The following is a 24084-nucleotide window of genomic DNA, read 5'->3' on the forward strand; positions in this document are numbered from 1 at the left end:
TCACCCCTCCCACTGGCATCGCCACCTGGAGCAGAGCATCATGCCCAAGGTCTTTCGGATCCTGCGTTCTCTAGCAATCTGGTGGGATGAGGGTGAGGGCAGTAAAGGAATTAGAAACCAAGTTTTTGAACTTCCAGAACCTTGGCTAAATCGCCTTTTTTCCCTTCTAGGAAATAAGGGGACCCTTATTTATCTTTCCTGCGTCGCTAATGACAAACAGATGACCACAAACGTTTTCACCCAGGCGCATGCCGCCAAGCAAAAACTGCTCGCACTCCTCGGCCTCACCCTCCGTAGCAAAGGCCCTGGCGGTGAGCTGACGTCACTTCCGGCGCGCTGACGCTCAGTCCGGCGTGCCGACGCCTGCGTCAGCAAAGAGCGGGGCTGGGGGCCCCCGGTTTGAAGTCGTGCGGGTCGGAGGACTGCCGCCTCCGCCGCCGCCTCAGACCCTTGCTCCCCGGCCGCGGCAGGGACGAGTTCGGGCAGGCGGCGGGGCAGATGCTCCAGGGCCCGCGGCGGGACACCCCGCGCCGCACCGGCCGCTCCCCTCTGACCGCGGCCTGGGCCTGCGCCGCTCCGCTCTCTGGAAACTAGCGCCTCGGCGGCGCGGCGCGTAGCTCGCGGGGAGCTCCGAACCGCCGGCGCCCGGCCATGGCGGTCTCCAGGTGGGTCTCGCTCCTGACGAGCGGACGGGAAGGTGGCCCAGGCGAGGCACGGTCCCCTCTCGGTGCCCCCACTCCTAGATAGGGTCGGTTCCCATTGTCACTGGGCTCGGGCGCCTTCTTCCACAGACTTCGGAGTTCGCCCCAGCGTCTGCGAGGGTTTGGGCTCGAGTTACTCCTCGTAAATCGGTTCAAAATGTCTTTTTCTTGTTGAATAGACCCCGTGCCACGTTAGAGCTAGTGTTTCTCTTTCCTCACCATGCTTCTCTTCTCTGGTTTCTCTTCCTTCTTTCAGTTCTAGAGCCTGTTACCTCTCTTAGTGTTCTAAGGCAGATCCCTAACCTCCATTTCATGGGAAAACTTGGTAATAACTGTCGAGGTCTGGGAGCGTGGAATTACTGTTGTCTAAATGAACTTCTAATTATGTTAGAAATTATTTGTGGCTTTAGGGATATGTTCTTTATGAGGACTTTTTTTCTTACGGTATAATTCTTTTGTTCAACAAACATTCAGTCGTCAGGAATCTTTGGCAAGTTATTCTGTTAGCACCGTCTTTCTTAACTAAGGCGTGAAAGTTATCACAGATCTTAAATTATTTTAAAATAATGTTGCCTATCAACAGGAAAGACTAGGAAACCTGCAGACCAACCAATAAGACATAAGGCTATGGGAGGAAAGTCTGATAGGATGGTGGGAAAACTTTGTTAGAGGTTTGATTTTGGAAGTGTAAGTAGGGGGATAGTCCCTGTGGTAGCAGTCAGGAATCACCACGTTCACTAGAGTTGATAAAGTAAGTTTTCGTGAGAACTGGGTCTTTCTACCACTTAGGCTAAAGGAAGCAAGGATAGTTCAGAAAACAAATAGTTTTCATTCATTTTTGTACAGTTAATTGGACACCTTCCTTGACACCATAGACACTCAAGCTCTGTCTGTTTTGCAAGTGAAGAGAATAACCCACCCCTCACAGACTCCCTAGATAACTGATGAGATCGCGTGTGGGAGAAGTCCCTGGGAGTTGATTTAAGGGGGTTGCTAGGTACCTGTAGAATGGAGCATCTAATTTTTATTTCATAGATTAATTGAATCCATTCAATGTGAGGATATTCTTATTTTGGGATATATAAAATTGCCTTGAAAGAATAGAATGGCATTAAAAATTTTTGCAAGTACTGGAAGGTGTATCTTCTAATTTGTTACCTCTCATGTAAATATATACATTATAAATACATAGATACATCCACTTAATAAGAGATTTGTTTAACAGGTGATACAATGTTTAAGAGAATGAGTAGCTCTTGAAATTTCTCTTAGAGCAGACCACGTTTTCACAGTATTGGATGTAGTTTTGTCGAGACAAAACGAAAGTATTTAAAAAGAGACTAATCTGCTTGGCCTATGCTAATCTATTTACAGAAGTTTAGGGCACCTAAATTTCTGAATGAATGGGTTTTGAAAGCTGCTGTCTTTTGTTCTTGATACTGGATTTCAAAGAGTGGTGCTCTTTTTTAATGTAGATTCTTTGCCAAAATTCTGTTAAATTCTACTTTTAAAAATTTTGAGAAAAAAGCCTGTCCTAGTTGTATGAAAAAGCTATTCCTGTGTTTATTTTGGTAATATGATCATTCAAGGAAGAAACTTTTGAGACACTGTGTTTTGGGATACCATCAGTCCTTGCCTTTTTAATTTGCAGATTCACTTTGAATAGCAAACTTTAATTTCAAGCTGGCCTTCTTTGTACACTAAGCATGTTTCTTTACTAATTAAATTTCCTTTTTCCCCTGTTGGTGTGTGCTTGTAGAATACAGACTTATTTTGATATTTTATGCAGAATAGGTGGAAGATAGCTCAAGAGGTAAAAGTCATATTTGCCAGAATCATATCTAAAACATTTTTTTGCACTGTAATATTTTTAGGACCTTGTAAATATTTCCAGCAGAAGGGAAATGATTAGCTGGTACCATCATTCCCTCTAATTGCCAGGTTCAGGAATCTGGGAATAATAAACGATTTCTCCCTCTCTCTTCCTCCCCCCATCCAACCAGTCACCAAATCCAATCCTGTTAATCTATCTTTCCAATCTTTCTCTGGCCAGTCTTCTTTCTTTCCATACCAGTTACAACAATCCTGCTCCGTACCACCATCATCTCTAATCCAAGACACCTGCAACAGCAGCCAGTTGTCTTCCTGCCTCCCATGGCATCTCTAATTTTTTTTTTGTAACTTTTTTTTTAAGTTTTTAAATTTATTTTTGAAAGGGGGAGAGAGAGTGAATCCCAAGCAGCCTCCAAGCTGTCAGCGCAGAGCCGATGTAGGGCTTGATTTCATGAACCGTGAGATCATGACCTGAACCGAAGTTGACGCTTAACCGACAGAGCCACCCAGGCGCCCCTCTAATTTATTCTTCACTTCAGCTATATTATTGCTAATATGCAAATTTTACTGTCATTTTTCTGCTTAAAACCTTTTAGTTGTTTTCTTTTGCCTTAGCATGAGTACAAAATAGATTCTTTGTGATCTGGTTCCTGCTTCACCTTTTTAGCTTCATCACCTTATATCAGGTTCTCTGTATCTCTTGCATCTCTCTCTCTCTCCCTCTCTTGCTCTGTCTCTTCTTCTTTCCCTTTCATTTTGAATCTGTGTTCTCACCTCCCATTCTTTCTTTCTGGAGCATTTCTTTCCTACCCCCCACCCCAAGTCTAACCTTGGTTTTTGGGTCTAAGCTTATATGTACTTAGGGAAGCTTTTTCTAGTCTTACTTCATCTGAGTTACTTGCACCAATATGTACTTCTGTCAGTCATAATATCATATTTTGTAATTGTTTAATTATTCTCCCTGCTTGGATTTACATGCACTCTGGAGAGAAGGAACTATGTCTGATCTTTCTATTCCCAGCAGAGTGCCTGGCTCTTAGTGTCCTATACACTTTTTTTTTTTTTTAAATGAATGAGTGATTTTGTTTCTTGTTTTAATAGCTGTCATGATTTTACCATAGTTTATGTATATAGTAGAATATTTCCAGTGTTTTTCAGTGAGTCCTTGTAGTTTAGCTATAGTTTTTCCCCAGGAGGACAAACTTTCACCATAGCTTTGAATATCAGCCAGGATTATAATTTTAAAAACATGATGTTATCAGAAAAGTTTATAATATAGTGCAATTCTATGATAGTGTGGTCTTGTATAATGCAAATTCGATATAATACAACCTTGTACTTTGTGATTAAATTTTTTAGACCCTACTTACAGTTTTATAAAGGCCTTGTTTTACTGTACATTGAATTGTAAGAATGTGGCAAAATTATCAAATACATGGCCAACTATTAATTTGTGGGAGAGGTAAGTCTTACAAACAAGCTTTGATACTCTAAAAATGCAAATACAATTGTAGTATTTGAAGTTCTCTGTAAAATGCAGAGAAGTATTACTGAAAAATGTACGACTCCTTTAGACTCTTTTCTTAAACGTTTTTACTAAGTAATCTCTACACCATTGTGGGGCTTGAACTCATGACCCTGACACCCCAAGGTCAAGAGTTGCATGCTCTTCTGACTGAGCCAGTCAGGCATCCCTTCCTTTAGACTCTTAATGTAGGAGTTGAGAACAATGTTGCCCTTAAGATGTGAATGCTGGAAAGTCAGCTAAGCTCATTCATGAGCTACTTGCTCCCACAAAACCAACCTCAGCAAAAAGACATTAATATACATTACAGCTTTCAGTGTTGCTTGCCAACAGCTGAAATAATAATTGTTAAATCTTTGAATGCTGCTGTTTTGCCTTGTGAACCTTTCTCCCAGTAACATTTATCACTTGGTTGGGCCATCAACAGTAAAGGCAACCTTAGAGAAATTAAGACTTATGTTCATTACAGAAGGTGGTGAACCCGTGGGTGTTAATGTTACCTTCCACAAGTTACTACAGGATTTTTTTTTTAAGGTTGTTTATCATACCTTTGCCAGTTTATGCCACTGTTGGTTGAACTGACCCTTGTACTTTGACTAGCTAATATGAACATATTTTTCCCTTGATCATATAAATTAAAAAAATGCAATTTAGAGAATTTTTCCTCATTGATCTAAACTATAAAGGTCATGTCTAAAAGGTCTAGACAGTAATTATGATTTGCCTGCATTATTAGACTCTGCATTATTTGTATCTGAAGTCTGTGCCATATTTTTGCATTTGAAAATGATGCACTGTTCAGAGAAGTTTCTGGAAAAAAGGGATCATACCCTCTTATGGAAGAAACAAATTACTACATTTGATCAGAACTTTGCTCAGTTTTGTTAATTCTCTCTGTACTGCTGATACTTCGGAGAAACATTGTTTCAACAGTCCTGTTCTGCCAAATAAAAGGAAGTTTCTTAATGTGGGGGAAGTTCCAGTGGATCCTTCCTACTGACAGAGAAGATGCTAAAATGATACTCATGATCTCTAGGACAGCACAGGTTTCTTGTGTTTGCTAGTCCTTTTCCTCCATTACTGCTAATTTCAATTCATTATAAGATTGACAGAAGGAACTAGTGTAAATTACAATATGTCAAATATTTCATACTTAAAAAAAGTTAGGGACAAAAAAGCCAGGAGAGGGAGAAGAGGTATATAGAAGCTTTTACATTTCAGTCTGTATAGTTTCCTTTGGTTTGTTCCTCAAAGGGTTTTGTTGTTGTTAAATTGTGATAAAATACACGTAACATAAAATTCACCGTTTTAGCCATTAAAGTGCACAATTTTGTATGAACTTAAAAAATAACATATTCCTTCTGAAGAACCTAGATGTTATCTTTTTTTTTTCTCCATTGGAATTGTGGATCTTGGAATTTTTATTTTTGTTTTTGTTTTTGGTACAAATACATTTATTTTTAAATTATTATTAAAATTTACATCCAAATTAGCATATAGTGCAACAATGATTTCAGGAGTAGATTCCTTAGTGCCCCTTACCCATTTAGCCCATCCCCCCTCCCACAACGCTTCCAGTAACCCTCAGTTTGTTTTCCATATTTATGAGTCTCTTATGTTTTGTCCCCCTCCCTGTTTTTTGTATTATTTTTATTTCCCTTCCCTTATGTTCATCTGTTTTGTCTCTTGATGTCCTCATATGAGTGAAGTCATATGATTTTTGTTTTTCTCTGACTAATTTCACTTAGCATAATACCCTCCAGTTCCATCCACGTAGTTGCAAATGGCAAGATTGCATTCTTTTTGATTGCTGAGTAATACTCCAGTATATGTGTGTGTGTGTGTGTGTGTGTGTGTGTGTGTGTGTGTGTGTGTGTGTGTATACCACTTTTTCTTTATCCATTCATCCATTGATGGACATTTGGGCTTATTCCATACTTTGGCTATTGTTGATAGTGCTGCTATAAACATTGGGGTGCATGTGTCCCTTTGAAACAGCACACCTGTCTCCCTTGGATAAATACCTAGTAGTGCCATTGCTGGGTCTAGAATAGTTTTATTGAACCTAGATGTTATCTTTAAGATAAAGTAATGCAAAAGACTGTAGCTTGATGGATGGATCAAGAATGGAGGTTAGAAAAAAATGTCCTGGAGAAAATAACTCAGTTTGATTATACTTTTTCAGCATTCATTTAATGAGTATTTGTGGAATGCTTTCTATGTTCTAGGTGTTAGAAATACAACAGAACAAAAATGGAATCCCCATTTTAAGAAATTCATGTTCTACTGTGGTAGTGGGGGAATGCAATTTATTCTAGCATGCACCTGGCCTTCCACCTGGGTTTGGTTTGGTTTCATATCTTCATATTGATTCTCAGTTTTGTCTGTGGTCTTAACTAATCTTTCTTGTTTAAAGAATATGCCATTAACATAGTTTCAGATTACCCACGTTATGATCTAGAAGGTATACATTTAAAAACAGCAGTCTAGAGAATTTCTTGGAAGTTGTTTCTTTTGACCATAACTTTCTTGTTTAATAATAATATGTGAGACTTTATAATACAGTGTTCATATCAGGTATTTACTTTCTTATTTCCTAAGTCACACAGAAAAGTAAAAAATTCGAACAGTTTGTTTTAAATTTTACTGGACTTTTGTTAAATGTGAAAATGTGTAACAAACTGGACAGACTTGACTGATCATTCTCTTAGTTAAGGTGAGGTATTCTCCTAGTTGACCTTATACTATTTTTCAAAGATGCTTAATTTAAATTCTGAGAATATTGAGGTTGGAAGTAGATTGAAGAAGTTATTTTTATACCCCCTGCCTTTTTTTTTTTTTTTTTTTTAAGTAATCTCTACCCCCAACTTGGGGCTCCAACTCACAATGCCGAGATCAAGAGTTGCATGCTCTACTGGGTGTTATATGTAAGTGATGAATCACTAAATTCTAATCCTGAAATCCTGAAATCATTATTACACTATATGTTAACTAACTTGGATTTAAATTAAACAACAACAGTAGTAAAAAAAACAGTGTTAAAAAAGATTGAGTTGGGCTCAATGTCATGCCCCTAAATAAACAAAAAAACTGACATACTGAAGAAATAATCATTTAATAAAGCCTCCAGAATTGGGGGGGGAAAAAAAAGAGTTGCATGCTCAACTGACTGAGCCAGCCAGGCGCCCGTACCTTTTCTTCCCCCCTTTAATCTTCAAATGACCAAGGAGTTGGGAACACAACATATACTTCTTTATTTTTTTATTTGTTAAAATAATTTTTTTAAATGTTTATTATTTTTGAGAGAGAGACAGAGACAGAGAGCAAGCAGGGGAGGGACAGAGAGAGAGGGAGACACAGAGTCGCAAGCAGGCTCCAGGCTCTGAGCTTTCAGCACAGAGCCCAACGCAGGGTTTGAACTCACAGACTGTGAGATCATGACCTGAGCTAAAGTTGGCTGCTTAATCGACTGAGCCACCCAGGCGCCCCAACATATACTCATTTAATAAATGAGCGATGAAGTAGTAACCTAGGATATAGTTCAAAATGTCTATGATTTTCTTCCATATCTTTTTATATCTTTACTTCATTATGCAACAGCTGAAGAGAAGAGGGGTTAGGTTGCACCTGCCTGAATAACCTTTACAAACTTCCATGTACTCTTTCTTTTTTCTAGGCAGCCTTTAGAGCACTTGCCTGTAGTCACAGGTTGGTAAACAAAACATGAATCATGTCTTGTATAATTCTCTCTGAATTAAAGTCCAAATTGAAAATGGGCCAGATTTCTTATCAGTAAATTCATAACCAGTAGGTATTGTCAAATATAATTGCCTTATGTTTTATTTATTTTTTCAGTCTTTGGTACCTTTCATACAGCTTGACATCTATTACCTCTTTCTGCTCCATCTGTCTGTCCTTCAAAGAATGAAGAATGGCATTTTTCCCCCCTACTAGCTATTCTGCAAGAGAAGGTTTAGCCATAAGAAATATTGTGGGGCTCCTGGGTGGCTCAGTCGGTTAAGCATCCACTTCTGCTTAGATCATGATCTCACAGTTTGTGAGTTTGAGTCCCGAATCTGGTGAACACAAGCCCTGCTTCTCTCTCTCTCTCTCTCTCCCTCCTTCCTCCTCTCCCTGCCCCCCGCCCCCTGCTTGCCCACTTGCACGCTCCCTCTCTCTCAAAAAGTATTGGTGTAAGTACTGTGTTTCCTCAATTAGCCCTTCTTTTAACTTCCTTTCTCTTCTGACCACTTAGCTTCCATCACATCTCTCCCTCACCAAGGGCCCTATCTGCCCTCCAACATGGTACTGACCCTGGCTCATGCCCCTTCTCCTTCCCGCACCAGTTCACTATACCAGCCTTTTCCATTGAGTCCTGACCCTGATGCTTACCCTGCTTGCTCATAGCTGGCTACCCCAGGGTAACAGATCATACTGCTCTCTTGTCAGATCCTGGTCTGCTCACCCCTTTGTTCTTCCTTTTGTGTGGTGTTTATTCTGCTGTTTTGGATAGAGGAAGGGAGAACTCCACAAACAAACAAAACCCAAGGAAGCATTCTTTTATCCCCATTCCTCTATTCAGGGAGGCAAGCTTTGCTACTACCAAGGTGGAAGATGTGAGAATAAATAGGCCTGGATTAAACGAGAGAGTGAGCTGATCTACTACCCCCTGGACAGTTGGCTGATGGAAGAGCAGAGGTTACATGACATGGCATTGGGATAAAAGGCTTTGCAGAGAGGAGAGGCAGGAGGAACTATATGGATGTGAGAGGGGATCAGCATTAGTTAGAGAGGAGTTGAAGGTCTTTGGGCAGGAGTGTGGTTCCAGTGAAGCTGGGTAGAGGGGACTAAAGGAAAGTTTAGAAAGTATGGAGATTATTGAAGGAATACAGTACCCATTTCATGGTCTCTTTCAGCTTGCTATTTGGAGCAGGCATAACTGCCTTGATGTTCAGAATGCTGAAGTACTGCTGTGCTGATCTTACCACTTACTGAAGCATTGCCTTAGCATCAGTTGTTATTTTTACAACTTGTTTTCATATAGTATAGGTATTACAGATCAAGGGTATTTCTCAAAGGAAGCAAAAAAAATTCTAATATAGCACCACCTCCCCCCCCCCCTTTTTTTTAGCACACAAATTTTTTTTGCTTAAAAATGGTGCCTAAACTTGGCCCTAAGAAATGTGTACTTTTCTTTATAATTTTAATTTTAGTAAATACCAACTAAGCAAATATTTGAATACTAAACAAAGACTTTGCAGAGACACTATGCAAAGTATTGTGGGAGACAAAAAGAATCACTGAAGGAGGTGAAGCCTAACGAGCATAAGACATCATGTGACAAATTAATGTAAGAGGTGCCATAAAACAAAACATAATAAATACCAAAATGGCTACTCAAGATGAGAATTTGTGTAGATTACAGGAGTTCACCTCTGTAATACAGTAGTCTGACATCGTTTCAAAAGGGTAAAGGATTTTAAGTCTTGATGGGTTGTAGCTAGCTCAAGAACTGAACCAAAAAAAGACATTCCAAGTGGAAGAAATGATATAGATGAAATTGTGGAAACCAAAAAGGCCCATGTTTGGGAGATACTTTTTTTGATTTTGATTACTGTCTGATAGGTAAGGGTGAGCCATTGACAGTTCTAGGGTAAGGTAGTAATTTGATCAAAGAGTACTTTAAGAGTACTATAAATCTAGCAATAAGATCATGTTACGAGGGGGTTATGCTTACCAGGCAGTTGGAAGTGTGGCACTAGAGCTCCTAGATAGACTAGTTTTGGGGATTATTTGTACCTTGTTACAGTTTAAACAAATAACCTAGTTTCCTAAGGGAGAAACTGGTGGGGTAAGGAGCCAAGGATTGAATATGGGACAGCAATAAGAGGGAAACCAGGGGAAAAATGGAGAATTCAGATGGAAACAAGGTAATATAATGTTGTGAAAAGTCAGGAAGAAAAATGTCTTAAAAATGGGGTACTTACTGATATCAGATGTTATAGAAAGGTCAAGAAAATTGGGCTTTAAAAAATTGGATTTAGAGCTTACAAGTTTATTGGTGACCCATCAGGTGTGCTATTTTAGTAGAAGAGAAGAACAGAAACTTGACTGATAAGGATGAAATTGTGTATAGTGAGGAAAGAAATGATTTCTTAAAATGTTTTATTTACTTATTTCGAGTGCATGAGAAAGAGCACGTGCAAGCAGGGGAGAGGCAGAGAGAGAATCCTAAGCAGGTTCCATGCTGTCAGTGCAGAGCCTGAAGCGAGATCATGACCTGAGCCAAAATCAAGAGCTGGACGCTTAACCGACTGAGCCACCCAGGTGTCCCTAAAAGAAGTGATTTTAAACACTTGTTTGTGATGCTTGGCAGGAAAAAAGAAAAAGTAAACTAGGAGATGAGGAGCAAGCCATTTATTTTCTCTTTAGAGACACACTTTCGCATATTTAAAGGTAGAAGGGAATAGATTAATAAGGCAGTGATTTAAGGTATTAGAGAAAGGATGATTGAATGAAGCTAGAAGAGGATGATATCAAGGAAACAGTGGGACAGTATCTAAACCTTAAAAAGAAGTGAGGACTGTCTTTCCATTTGAAATAGGATGAGGGTAACGAGCAATCTTTAGAGGTAGTGAGGAGAGAACTTGAGATCTGTTACAAAGCTTAGAGATCTACTCAGTGAAGTAGTGCATTCCTTTTTTAAGGAATGAGGAATGGTAATGGCCTCTTGGAGAAGGTGGAAATGATGGGGGAAAATGTTGCAATCTGTCCATTTTCTTTTAACTTTATAAACAGGGTAGTGTCACTTCCTTACAGTGTTCATTTTGCAGCCGGCTTTGCTTTTGGTCATAAAAAGCAGAATCTCCATCCTGGAAAAAGAATTAATGAAGTAGTTGAAATCTTTCCAGAGGTGAGGTCTAAGGAACTTCACATCAAATAAGTCAGAGATATGACAAATATTACATTACATAAGAAAAAAGGGAAAAAAAAAACCCCACAGTGATGTGAAACTGAAATATGCCTAAATTATCTAGTTTTACCCTCCAAAATAAGAGGTTAAATGAAGTAAATTTCCCTGAATCCTCCAACGTGTGACAGCAGTAAGACTTCTAAAGGTCTCCTAACTTTCAGTCTAGTTTGTTTTCCATTTTACCACAGTTTTCTACAGGAAAGTCTTGAATCTACATGAACCGTATACATATAAGAGAGCCCAGTATTGTTACAAAAAAGACATGCAGCATATACAAATATAAGTCCACTTAGAGTAGCATAAATTTGACCTAAGACTAATCATTCTTTGTAATAAAACTTATTTAATTTTTGATAATTTTGCCTACCATATAATATACAAAGATTTTTTTTTTAAGTAGGTTCCATGCCTAACGTGAGGCTTGAACTCACAACTCTGAGATCAAGAGTCGTATGCCCTACCAACTAAGCTAGCCAGATACTCCTTAATATAGAATATTTAAAATGAATTTTTGTCTTGATAATTACAGAAAGTTGTTCATAGATGTTTGAAATCTCTTTTTGCAAATTTCATTGACAAAATCATATGGTAATGGCAACATGCAAGTATTTATTGTGGAGGCTCAGAGATGATTCTCATGAACATTAATATCACAACTTGATTTAAAAATGAAAATAACTCAAGGGGCATTCTGAGCGTTATGTATGGGATGGGGGGAAGATCATTTTATGGAGAAGGGATTTGGGTCTGACAGTCATAGAATTTTTTAAATAACACCAGTTGTCAAAAATTTTTTTTCTCCTATTCTTTTGTCCCACTATTTCTGAGTCACTGTTCACCAAATCTGTAGCAAAACCTGATGAATAAATGGGTAAAGGCAAGTATTTAGACAGCCTTGAATTAATAAGGAGAATAATTGTTTCAGCAGGTGGATTGTGTCCATACATGGTGTATATATAAAGTAAGTTAATTTTTGTGTGTCTTACAAAAATCAGTTTCTTTATAATCACTCTGTGTGCCATTCATTGTATCGGAAGCAAAAACTGTGTTGTGTTTCTGTTTTTCTTTGTTGTCACTGGCTTTTTTATTACCTCACATATTTTTCTTGAAATTTGTCCTTTCTATATACCCTTAACTATAAATTTGAACCGTACCTCTTAGTGTTTTGTTCTGAAGCAGTTGAAAACTTTTCAAAGTACCCTTACTGTTCTTGACTGAAAAAGATTTTAGTTCTATTTCTTACTAGTTATAATGATTCTGTGCTTATTATTGACTGGCTAGTTTGATAAATACTACCAGAGAAAAGAAAAGAACAATCCAGCCCATTTCATTTGGCCCTTATAGGTTTATCTTACAAAAGACGTTTAGAGCTTTGTTGTGTAATTTTTTAGCTCTTTGTGAAAGAAAAATACCTGTAATCCCAGAAGTAAAATACAAGCTTCACTGTAGTTTATTGATGCTTAATGCTCATGGTTAGCTTTGGGACCTTACTTGCTTTCTCTTTCTCATTAGATAAAATTTGAAAATGTATTCTTTAAATTTCCCTTTGTGTAGGATTAGGCAGTTGATATAACTTTACCATCCTCTGTGTTTTTTAAAGTACCCATTTATTCCCTATATGAAGTATGAGGCTCTTTTCATTACTTCTGGCATTCACTTTGCATTACTGAGCCTGATTAGTAGTGTGATAGGAAAGCTAGACCTATATATGATAGGTGGACAGGTGGTGGTAATTACTTGTGACTTGGCCTTTCTCCTTTCTAAAACCTTAGGATTTTCCTGTATCCCCAAACCAAAAGAACATAGTGTTCCACTTCTCCTCACCTGTTCCAGGTATAAGGCATTGTGATATTCCAAGCTTTAGTCATTGATTAAATGGTAGAACTGGAGTTTGAACTGTGATGTTGTGACTCTAGAATTTGTGCCAGTATGCTGTATGCCTTTGGAAACTCTTTCCTCAGAGATTTTATTTATTGCCACATTTGTCACTTCTACACACATGACTTCATATACCTATATACCTGCAGTCTCAATTTTTCCTGAACTTCACATCTCTATTCCAACTATCTTTTTTGGTTTCTTGTAGCTATCCTGTCCCCGCCACTAGTAAGCTTGTCATCATTTCCCACAATATTTCCTCTACTAGTTCCCATTTTTTTAAGTGACCTCTTCATTTTCTAAGATCCAGAGTCTGAGAAATCTTTCATTTCCTTGACATTTCTTATTACACTGTGTTTTGCCTCTGCAGTGTCTCTCCCAACTTCTTTCTAGGCTTCTAGTCATGATGGTAGTTTAGGTCTGCACTTTTAGACTAAAATTCTCTAAAAGTTTTCTTCCATTACATTTCATGCTTCACACTGCTGCCAGATTAATCTTCCTAAAATAGAGCTCTAGTCCCATCTCTTTCTTGAACCCAGACCTTCATGGCTGACCTATGAAAGTCCATGCCATATACTATTTCTTTTATGAAGCCTTTTCAATATTACACAGTTGGGGATATATAGTATTTACTTCCTCTGTTCCCACTCCTCAAAGCACTTTGCATTTCTTTTCTGGAATATGTGTTATTGTACACTGTATTCTAATTATTTGTGTACTTGCCTTCCTTCTCACCCTACCCCCAATTGCAAGTTCCTTGAGTGTAGAGATTTCTCCTGCAACCCTAGAATAGGTCTTCTTTCATAAATGCTCAATACATTTGTTGACTCAAGCTTACACCTATGAGGAAACATGTTTCAGAATAATCATTATATTTTTGTTATTTTAGGCTTGACCGTCTTTTTATCTTACTGGATACTGGCACTACTCCAGTTACAAGAAAAGCTGCTGCACAGCAACTTGGAGAAGTGGTAAAGCTTCATCCCCATGAACTAAATAATCTTTTATCTAAAGTAAGAACCCCCCCTTTTTTTTTTCCATTTAGTATAATGCTATTGTAGAAGTTTATCTGTGGGTAGGAATATAATGATAGAAATTGTCTTATTTTTATTTCTTTACTAATTTATTTAAAATTTTAATGTTTATTTTTGAGAGACAGAGAGAGAGACCCAGAGTAGGCACAGGGGAGGAGCAGAGAGAGAGGGAGACACAGAATCCGAAGCAGCTCCAGGCTCCAAGCTGTCAGCACAGAGCCCATCTCGGGGCTTGAACTCACAAACTGTGAGATCATGACCTGAGCCAAAGTCGGATGCTTAACCGACTGAGCCACCCAGGTGCCCCAGAAATTGTCTTATTTTAGTCACAGTTATGGTCTTCAGAGTCCATTAAATATCTTACTGTGTCTCCAAATATTTTTTTAAATTTCATCTTTTTGTCACAAGATTTAAAATATTTTAGCTTTTTTTTTTGTATCAGGTTTAATTGTGTAAGGGATTTGACAACATAGAACCTTTTGCCTGTGGCACAAATTTTAATCTGACCCAGTTTGGTAATGAGCTAAGTTGTTAATCTAGTTCATTAGTGGTCTAACCTGTTTTTAACAGCTAGTAATTATAGTTGTTGGTCTTCAGATGATTGAGTACTCATGGGAAATGATTGAAATATATGAGAAGCAAGTTGTCATTACATTAAAAAAAAATTTTTTTTAACATTTATTCATTTTTTGGGAGACAGAGACAAGAGTGTGAGCAGGGGAGGGGCAGAGAGAGAAAGAGACACAATTTGAAGCAGGCTCCAGGCTCTGAACCAATAGCACAGAGCCCGACGCCGGGTTTGAACTCGCAAACTGTGAGATCATGACCTGAGCGGAAGTCAGTTGTTTAACCGACTGAGCCATCCAGGAGCCTCTGTCATTACATTTTTCGTTATCACCTGTTTTGAAAGTGGAGGCTTTCTGTTTTGATGGATCAATGTTTTCATAATCCTAGCCCATATTCTTCCTAAGCAATGGCTGTGTATTTATTGAACTCTGTTGACTTGTAGAAGTGTGCCTGTATGATAGTAAGCAATACATTCCATGTGCTTAATAATTCTCTGGCATGCAGAATAAAAACAGGAGCGCTTTGTGTGTTGGGGAGCTTGGGTAGGGAGGAGGGTGGGAGAGCAATATAATAGCCCAGACATTAGAAATCCCAAGATAACTCTCTTCCTGCTGGTATTACCCCCTCCTTTCATTCTCATCTGTCTCTCTTTGATTCATATGAGTAGGAGTTCTAAGCTGTTGTGAATGTACAAATCTGTACTGTATAGTTCCTATCATGAGGGCTGACAGTGACTGTCTTTTCCAGTATATTTCCCAGTTAGATATTATCAGTACTTTCTAAACAGTATGTAGACGAAGAGACAGTGGTTTGACATCCACAGGCTCCATGTTCTCAGAATGGAGAAGGATGCATGTTTTGTTTTGTTTTTTTAATTTCTAAAATGTTTGTTTATTTTGCGAGAGAGTGTGTATGCAAGCAGGGGAGGGGCAGAGAGAGGGAAAGAGAGAATCCCAAGCAGGCTCTGCACCATCATCACAGAGCCCAATGTAGGGCTCAATCTTACAAACCACAAGATCATGATCTGGGCTGAAATCAAGAGTCAGACGCTTAACTGACTGAGCCATCCAGGTGTCCCTGGAGAAGACTGCATATTAGATGCATTATGCTCATGTGTAAGGTAGGGGGATAGAGAGGTATACCCATTTCTTCTCTTCCCAAGGGAAGAGATTGAGGACTGAATGAGCTGAAACTGGAAACAGTGAGCAAAACTAGTTTGTGCTGAACTGAGAAAAGGTTTCCAGCCTTCCAGGTGAGTTCTGGTCTTCTTAACTTAGGTCCCGGCTTGCTGGCTGTCATCAAATAATTCCAAAAGAGGCAAAGTTTGTCTTTAGTACCTTCTCACCTCCTATCCTCTTTTTTCTCCCTTCATTGTTTTCCTGTTGCCTTTTGGTTTTGTTTTTTAAACTTATTGAAATATAATGTACATACCATACAATTTGCCCATGTAAAGTGCACAATTCAATTATTTTACCTTTTTTTAAGATTTTATTTTTGGGGCGCCTGGGTGGCTTGGTCGGTTAGGCGTCCAACTTCGGCTCAGGTCACGATCTCGCGGTCCGCGAGTTCGAGCCCGCGTTGGGCTCTGGGCTGATGGCTCAGAGCCTGGAGCCTGCTTCCGATTCTGTGTCTCCCTCTCTCTCCGCCCCTCCCCCGTTCACGCTGTGTCTCTCTCTGTCTCAAAAATAAAATAAACGTTAAAAAAAAAAATTTTATTTTTAAGTAATCTTTATACTCAGTGTAGGGGTCGAACTTACAACTCCAAGACCTACAAGATCCACTGACTGAGCCAGCCAGGTTCCCTCTCAATGATTTTAGATATGTGCAATCATCACCACAATCTAATTTTAAAATATTTTTATTTCCCCCGAAAGAAACCTCATGCCCATTAGCAGTCATTCTCTAGTACTCCTCCCATACCCATCCCTAGGCAACCTAATCTGCTTTCTGCCTATAGATTTGCCTATTCTGAATATTTTATATAAACATGACTGGTTTCTTTCATTTAAAATAATATTTTTAAGATTCTTTCATATTGAAGTGTGTCTCATTACTTCATTCCTTTTTTCCCCATTTTTATTGTCAAATAATATTCCATTGTATGGATATGATATGAATATATTATATGGATCTATCACATCTTATTTATCTGTCCATCAGTTGATGGACATTTGGGTTGTTTCCATTTTTTGGCCTTTGATGAATAATGCTACTGTGAAAATTCACATACAAGTTTTGTGTGGGTGTATGTTTTCATTTCTCTTGGGTATATACCTGCAAATAGAATTGCTGGATCATATAGTAACTACGTTTAACTTTCTGGGGACCTGCCAGACTTTTTCAAACTGGCTCCATAGTTTTACATTCCTAACAGCAGTTTTTGAGAGATCTAATTTTTCTATATCCTGGTCAGTGCTTGTTATTAACTGACTTTGATTATTTCCATACTAGTGAGTGTGAAATGATATGTCATTATAGTTTTGACTTGCATTTTCCTGGTGACAGTGATGTTGTTTTATGTGTTTATTGACCATAAACTGACTGAACTGTCTAGATTCTTTGCCCATTTTTAAGTGGGATATTTGTTCTTTTAATATTGAGTTGTAAGAGTTCCTTATATATTTTGGATAGAAGCTCCTTACCAGGTATTTGATTTGCAAATATGTTCTTCCAATCTGTGGTTGTCTTTTCTCTTTCTTTCTTTCTTTTCTTTTCTTTTCTTTTTTTTTTTTTTGTGTGTGTTTTCACTTTCTTAAGTGTATCCTTTGAAGTACAAAAGTTATTAATATTGATGAAGTCATATTTATCCTTTTTTTTTCCATATCTCTGTGCTTTGGGGATCAGTCTAAGAAATCTTGCCTGATCCAAGGTCCCAAAGGTTTACCTCTGTATTTTCTTCTAAGAATTGTATAGTTTTAGCTGTTATTTTTAGATTTATGGCTCATTTTGAGTTAATTTTTGTGTATGGGATAAGGTAGGTGTTCAGTCATCATTTTATTGCCCCAGCACCATTTGTGGAAAAAACTCTTCTTTCTCCATTGTATTGTCTTGGCATTCTTCTTAAAAGTCAGTTGACCATAGACACAATTTTATTTTTAGACTCTCAGTTCTTTTCCATTGATCTGTATACCTGTCCTTTTGCCAGTACCACACTGTCTTGATTACTACCACTTTGTAGCAAGTTTTGAGATCAAGAAGTGTGAATATACCAACTTTATTATTCTTTTTCAAGATTGTTTTGGTGATTCTGGGTCCCTTGCATTTCCATATAAATTTTAGGATCAACTTGCCCATTTCTGCAAAAATATCAGCTGGGATTTTGATAGGAATTTTGTTGAATAAGTAGATCAATTTCAGGAGTATTACTATCTTAACAATATTAAATCTTTTTCTTTGTTTTAAAGTTTATTTATTTTGAGAGAGCATGTGTGTTCATGAGCCAGGTGGGGGCAGAGAAAGAGGAAGAGAATCCCAAGCAGGCTCTGCGTTGTCAACCTTGATGTGGGGCTCGAACTCATGAACCATGAGATCATGACCTGAACTGAAATCAAGAGCCAGATGCTTAACCAGCTGAGCCACCCATGCGCCCCAACAGTATTAAATCTTTATATCCATGAACATGAGGTGTCTTTCTGTTTACCGTATTTAGATTTTATTTGATTTCTTTTGATGCTATTTTGAATTTTTTGGTAATGTTCGGTATATGAGTCTTGCATTTTAAGTTTATTTTTAAGGAGGGAGCCAAGATGGTGGAACAGCATGGAAGTTTTTTGTGTGTCTCGTGTCCATGAAACAGAGCCAGACCAACACTAAACCATCCTGCACACCTAGAAAACTGATCTAAGGATTAAGTTTATTTTTAAGTATTTTATACTTTTTGATGCTATTATTAATGAGATTTTTAGGGGCCTGGGTGGCTCAGTCAGTTGAGTGTCCAACTGTTGATTTTGGCTCAGGTCATGCATGATCTCACGGTTGTGGGATCTCTACAGCCCCAACAGGGCTCTGTGCTCAGTATGAAGCCTGCTTAAGTTTCTCTCTCCCTCTGCCCCTCCCCAGTTCGTGTGGGTAGACTCTCTCTTTAAAAAAAAAAAAAAAACAGGGGCGTCTGGGTGGCTCAGTCAGTTAAGCGTCTGACTTCGGCTCAGGTCATGATCTCGCAGTTCGTGAGTTCAAGCCCCGCGTTGGGCTCTGTGCTGACAGCTCAGAGCCTGGAGCCTGTTTCAGATTCTCTCTCTCTGACCCTCCCTGTGTCTCCCTCTCTCTCTCTGACCCTCCCTCATTCATGTTCTGTTTCTCTCTGTCTCAAAAATAAATAAACTTTAAAAAAAAAATTAAAAAAAAACACAATGTGATTTAAAAATTTTTATTTTCAAGTTGTTTATTGAAAGTGTATTGCAATGCAATTCATTTTTTTAATGTTTATTTACTTTGAGAGACAGAGTGTATGCCCTCGCTAGTGGGGGAGGGGCAGAAAGATAAGGAGCTAGAGAATCCCAAGCAGGCTTGGAGCTGTCACCCCAGAGCCAGACACCCCAGACCCTGGGCTTGATCTAGGAAGTGTGACATTGTGACCTGTATGAGATCATGACCTGAGGAGCCAAAATCAAACGTTGGAAGCTCAACTGACTGAGCTACGCTGGCATCCCACAATTAATTTTTGTATATTGATTTTATAACTTCCAATCTTGCTTAACTCATTTATTCTTTCTGCTAGTTTTTAAAAAATGTTTATTGTGAGAGAGAGGCAGAGAGCATGAGCAGGGGAGGGTCAGAGAGAGAGGGAGAGAATCTCAAGGAGGCTCTGTCAGAGCAGAGCCTGACATGGGGCTCCATCCTACAAACAGTGAGATCATGACCTGAGCTGAAATCGAGTCAGATGCTTAATTGACTGAGCTACCCAGGTGCCCTTATTCTTTATACTAGTTTTTTAACTCTTTGCAATAAGTAATGGGACGTCATGAAAATACACATTGTACTTTTTAGTATGTTAAAAGCTAGGTTATTTTTTAAATGCACTTAAGTATTTATTTTTTTTAATGTTTATTTATTTTTGAGAGAGACACGGAGTGTGAGCGGGGGAGGGGCAGAGAGGGAGGGAGACACAGAATCCGAAGCCGGCTCTGAGCTTCCAGCCCAGAGCCCAGTGCGGGGCTCGCACTCACAAACTGCAAGATCATGACTTTGAGCTGAAGTCGGATGCTTAACCGACTGAGCCACCCAGGTGCCCCAACACTTAAGTATTTTTTAAATAAAAGTTTCCTGTTTCCCTTTTTTAAGGTGTAGTGATATTTCCCGTGAATGATAGAATCTTGTAAACAGTAATTCCAAGGTGTATGTATTTATATGTATTCACATATATATCTATAATTTATATATAAAGCCCAAGTACTAAACTATAAATTAACAACAAGTAAATTTGTATTTCTCTATTCTGACTACCTTGAACAAACAATATTTTTTGGAGTAACTATTGTATCTTTTAATTTTTTAAGGTGTTGATATATTTAAGGAGTACAAATTGGGATACCCGCATTGCAGCAGGACAGGCTGTTGAAGCTATAGTGAAAAATGTACCTGAGTGGAATCCAATACCAAGAACCCGACAAGGTGCTTTTAAGTGGTAAAAGTAGTTTGCAATAAAAATCTAACTGTAGAATTAATTATACTATACATTTTCTATTTTAAAAATTACAGTTTTAATTTAAAGCCTTAATTTTCAGGTACAGCTTTGTCAGGAAATGACACTGAATAAGGTGATTTTCACCATGCTTTAAGATATTAGATAAATTATATTTTCATATATATTTTTTAAATTATTAATTCTATGCTTGATTTATGGAGATTATTGCTTCCCTCAGGGAATTTATGTCCTTAAAAAAAAAAAAGGAAACTAAATCAGTGCAGTGTAAATATTTGAAAGTGTTTTCTCTTGTTACTGGGAGACTAGTGTAATTATTTTTTAAATTTAAGCACAGTTATATATGGATATTTGGAGGGGTCTTTAATTATGTGTCCTTTAGATATCTTGTAGTGGAAATTATTTTTCTGACTGCCTGCAATGATAGTTAAAAATGAATGTATGCTTTTAAAAATTTGGCACAGGGGCACCTGGGTGGCGCAGTCGGTTAAGCGTCCGACTTTAGCCAGGTCACGATCTCGCGGTCCGTGAGTTCGAGCCCCGCGTCGGGCTCTGGGCTGATGGCTCAGAGCCTGGAGCCTGTTTCCGATTCTGTGTCTCCCTCTCTCTCTGACCCTCCCCGGTTCATGCTCTGTCTCTCTCTGTCCCAAAAATAAATAAACGTTGAAAAAAAAAAAATTAAAAAAAAAAATAAATAAATAAAAAAATAAAAATTTGGCACAAAAATAGACACATAGATCAATGGAATAGAATAGAGACTCCAGAATTGGACCCACAAAAGTATGGCCAACTAATCTTTGACAAAGCAGGAAAGAACATCCAATGGAAAAAATACCGTCTCTTTAACAAATGGTGCTGGGAGAACTGGACAGCAACATGCAGAAGATTGAAACTAGACCACTTTCTTACACCATTCACAAAAATAAACTCAAAATGGATAAAGGACCTGAATGTGAGACAGGAAACCATCAAGACCCTAGAGGAGAAAGCAGGAAAAGACCTCTCTGACCTCAGCCACAGAAATTTGTTACTTGACACATCTCCACAGGCAAGGGAATTAAAAGCAAAAATGAACTGTTGAGACCTCATGAAGATAAAAAGCTTCTGCACTTCAAAGGAAACAATCAACAAAACTAAAAGGCAACCAACGGAATGGGAAAAGATATTTGCAAATGACATATTGGACAAAAGGCTAGTATCCAAAATCTATAAAGAACTCACCAAACTCCACACCCGAAAAACAAATAATCCAGTGAAGAAATGGGCAGAAAACATGAATAGACACTTCTCTAAAGAAGACATCCGGATGGCCAACAGGCACATGAAAAGATGCTCAACGTCGCTCCTCATCAGAAAAATATATATCAAAACCACACTCAGATATCGCCTCACGCCAGTCAGAGTGGCCAAAATGAACAAATCAGGAGACTATAGATGCTGGAGAGGATGTGGAGAAACGGGAACCCTCTTGCACTGTTGGTGGGAATACAAACTGGTGCAGACACTCTGAAAACAGTGTGGAGGTTCCTCAAAAAATTAAAAATAGATCTACCCTATGACCCAGCAATAGCACTGCTAGGAATTACCCAAGGGATACAGGAGTACTGATGCATAGGGGCACTTGTACCCCAATGTTTATAGAACCACTTTTAACAATAGCCAAATTATGGAAAGAGCCTCAATGTCCATCAACTGACAAATGGATAAAGAAGATGTGGTTTATATATACAATGGAATACTACTTGGCAATGAGAAGAATGAAATATGGCCCTTTGTAGCAACATGGATGGAACTGGAGAGTGTGATGCTAAGTGAAATAAATCATACAGAGACAGATACCATATGTTTTCACTCTTATGTGGATCCTGAGAAACTTACCAGAAGACCGTGGCGGTGGGGAAGGAAAAAAAAAAGGGTTAGAGAGGGAGGGAGCCAAACCATAAGAGACTCTTAAAAAACAGAACAATCTGAGGGTTGATGGGGGTGGGAGGGAATGGAGGGTGGGTGATGGGTATTGACGAGGGCATCTGTTGGGATGAGCACTGGGTGGTATGGAAACCAATTTGACAATAAATTTCATAAAAAAAAAATTGTGAAGGTGTACATTTTAATTGAGAATATGGTGCAACCTGTTTTAATTTTCAAGTCACTTTGATAACTTCACTTTTATTATACATTTTAGCTTGTCTAAAATTTTTGCTTTAATTATCTAGCACCTGTTATTTTGAAATTTTTTTTTTTTTAACATTTATTTATTTTTGAGACAGAGAGAGACAGAGCATGAATGGGGGAGGGTTAGAGAGAGAGGGAGACACAGAATCGGAAACAAGCTCCAGGTTCTGAGCCATCAGCCCAGAGTCCGACACGGGGCTCGAACTCACGGACCGCGAGATCGTGACCTGGCTGAAGTCGGACGCTTAACCGACTGCGCCACCCAGGCGCCCCTAGCACCTGTTATTTTGAATGATTATATTAATTTGTCTTCCCTCATCAAATGAAATACATGACCAGAAGTTATAACTTGTTCTAGAAAAGAGCTTCCTCTTTTTCAGCTTATTTCCATGCTTATTTTGGTATATAGAGATATTAGAACTCAGATTCTTTTTATAAAATAATAAATTAGTTACACCGGCATTAAAATTTATGGTAAGGTTGCTTATCATCACTGGAAAATTTAAAGCAATTATGCTTTGTTTAATAGATGAATTATATGCAAATACCTGCTAGGTAAATTATTAAGTCAGTGAACAGTTACAATAGATTTTCAAATTCATCATGGCATAACCTTTTTTGGGAGGAATACAAAACATTTTACGGATACTTTTAGGCCTCAGATGGATGTATGATTTTCGCAATTTACCAGGAGATTATAATTTGCTCATATTATGAGGAGACCTATTGAATGAATAGTTTGCTTTGTGTCATAGATATTCCTCAGGTATAGGGAGGAATGATGCTTATTAGCTTATTATATATGAATATAGTATGTGAATATGTTTGTCTTCCAATTTTGCACTATAATGAACTCAGGCTATTACGTTGGTATTTTCAAACTGTTAAACAGTAAATGGAGACAGTATGGCATTTAGCATAAGTTTTTCAATATGGGATACATTTCTTCATATAATGTGCTTTTGTAGTCAAAAACAGCTATACCTACACCCACTGGCATTTTGATAGTTTGTAGAAGTGGGGGGGCTCCAACTAAATAGTTTATTTGTAAATAAGAGCTGATCGTAAGTAAATCCACAGTAGCTTTTCTACTTAATTCTCCCTTTTAGTTGTCTTAAAATGTTACCCAACCACCCCACATGATGCTGTTTTCTTTCATTCTATACTTTGACTTTATAATCAAATTAAATATTTTTCAACCTCATTTAGAATCTACTTCAGAAAGTGCTATGGAAGATTCACCTGCTACAGATCGCTTGAATTTTGACAGATTTGATATATGTAGATTGTTACAGCATGGGGCATCACTTTTGGGATCTGCTGGTGCAGAATTTGAAGTACAAGATGAAAAATCAGGTATGTAGTAGTCCGATAGAAGAAAATCTGAAATGTGTGTGTACAGACTAATTTATTACTTGGCATGCTATAATATCAGCCATGCAAAATCAACATAGATGTTACAAAATGTAAATTGACTGAAGTTTGCAGTTGGGGAGGTGGAGGCCCTGTGGGTGGAGAAGATAACCAAAAATATTTGGACCTAATGTACCATATGAATATTTTCTTTTAAGTGACTTTGTACTATATCTGTGCATTGTTAATATATACATACTAGTATTTGAACAGGCATTTTATTATGTATTAGTGAAATTATAAAGTGTGACCCAAGAGCCTCAGTTGAATAGATTTTTTTCTTTCAAGTTTATTTATTTTGAGAGGAGGAGAGAGGGAAGAAGAGAGAGAGAGTCTCTAGCAGGCCC

At 38.2% G+C, this 24084-nt stretch overlaps 1 protein-coding gene across 2 annotated transcripts in view; it reads left to right on the forward strand.

Moving 5' to 3' along the window:
- The first annotated feature begins 345 nt into the window (after positions 1-345).
- BTAF1 (B-TFIID TATA-box binding protein associated factor 1) overlaps positions 346-24084 on the forward strand; it is a 119773-nt gene continuing 96034 nt past the window's right edge. The window contains exons 1-4 of one of the 2 annotated variants that reach the window (XM_047825206.1): positions 346-665; positions 13800-13923; positions 20007-20121; positions 23534-23680. In XM_047825206.1, coding sequence (XP_047681162.1) covers positions 652-665; positions 13800-13923; positions 20007-20121; positions 23534-23680 — 400 coding nt within the window. In that variant the 5' untranslated portion in view covers positions 346-651. Of the gene's footprint in view, positions 666-13799; positions 13924-20006; positions 20122-23533; positions 23681-24084 lie in introns of those variants that run through there. The other variant, XM_047825207.1, reaches the window with a different exon arrangement.

This window comes from Prionailurus viverrinus, chromosome D2, assembly GCF_022837055.1.
Source record: "Prionailurus viverrinus isolate Anna chromosome D2, UM_Priviv_1.0, whole genome shotgun sequence".
Classification (NCBI taxonomy): Eukaryota; Metazoa; Chordata; class Mammalia; order Carnivora; family Felidae; genus Prionailurus; species Prionailurus viverrinus.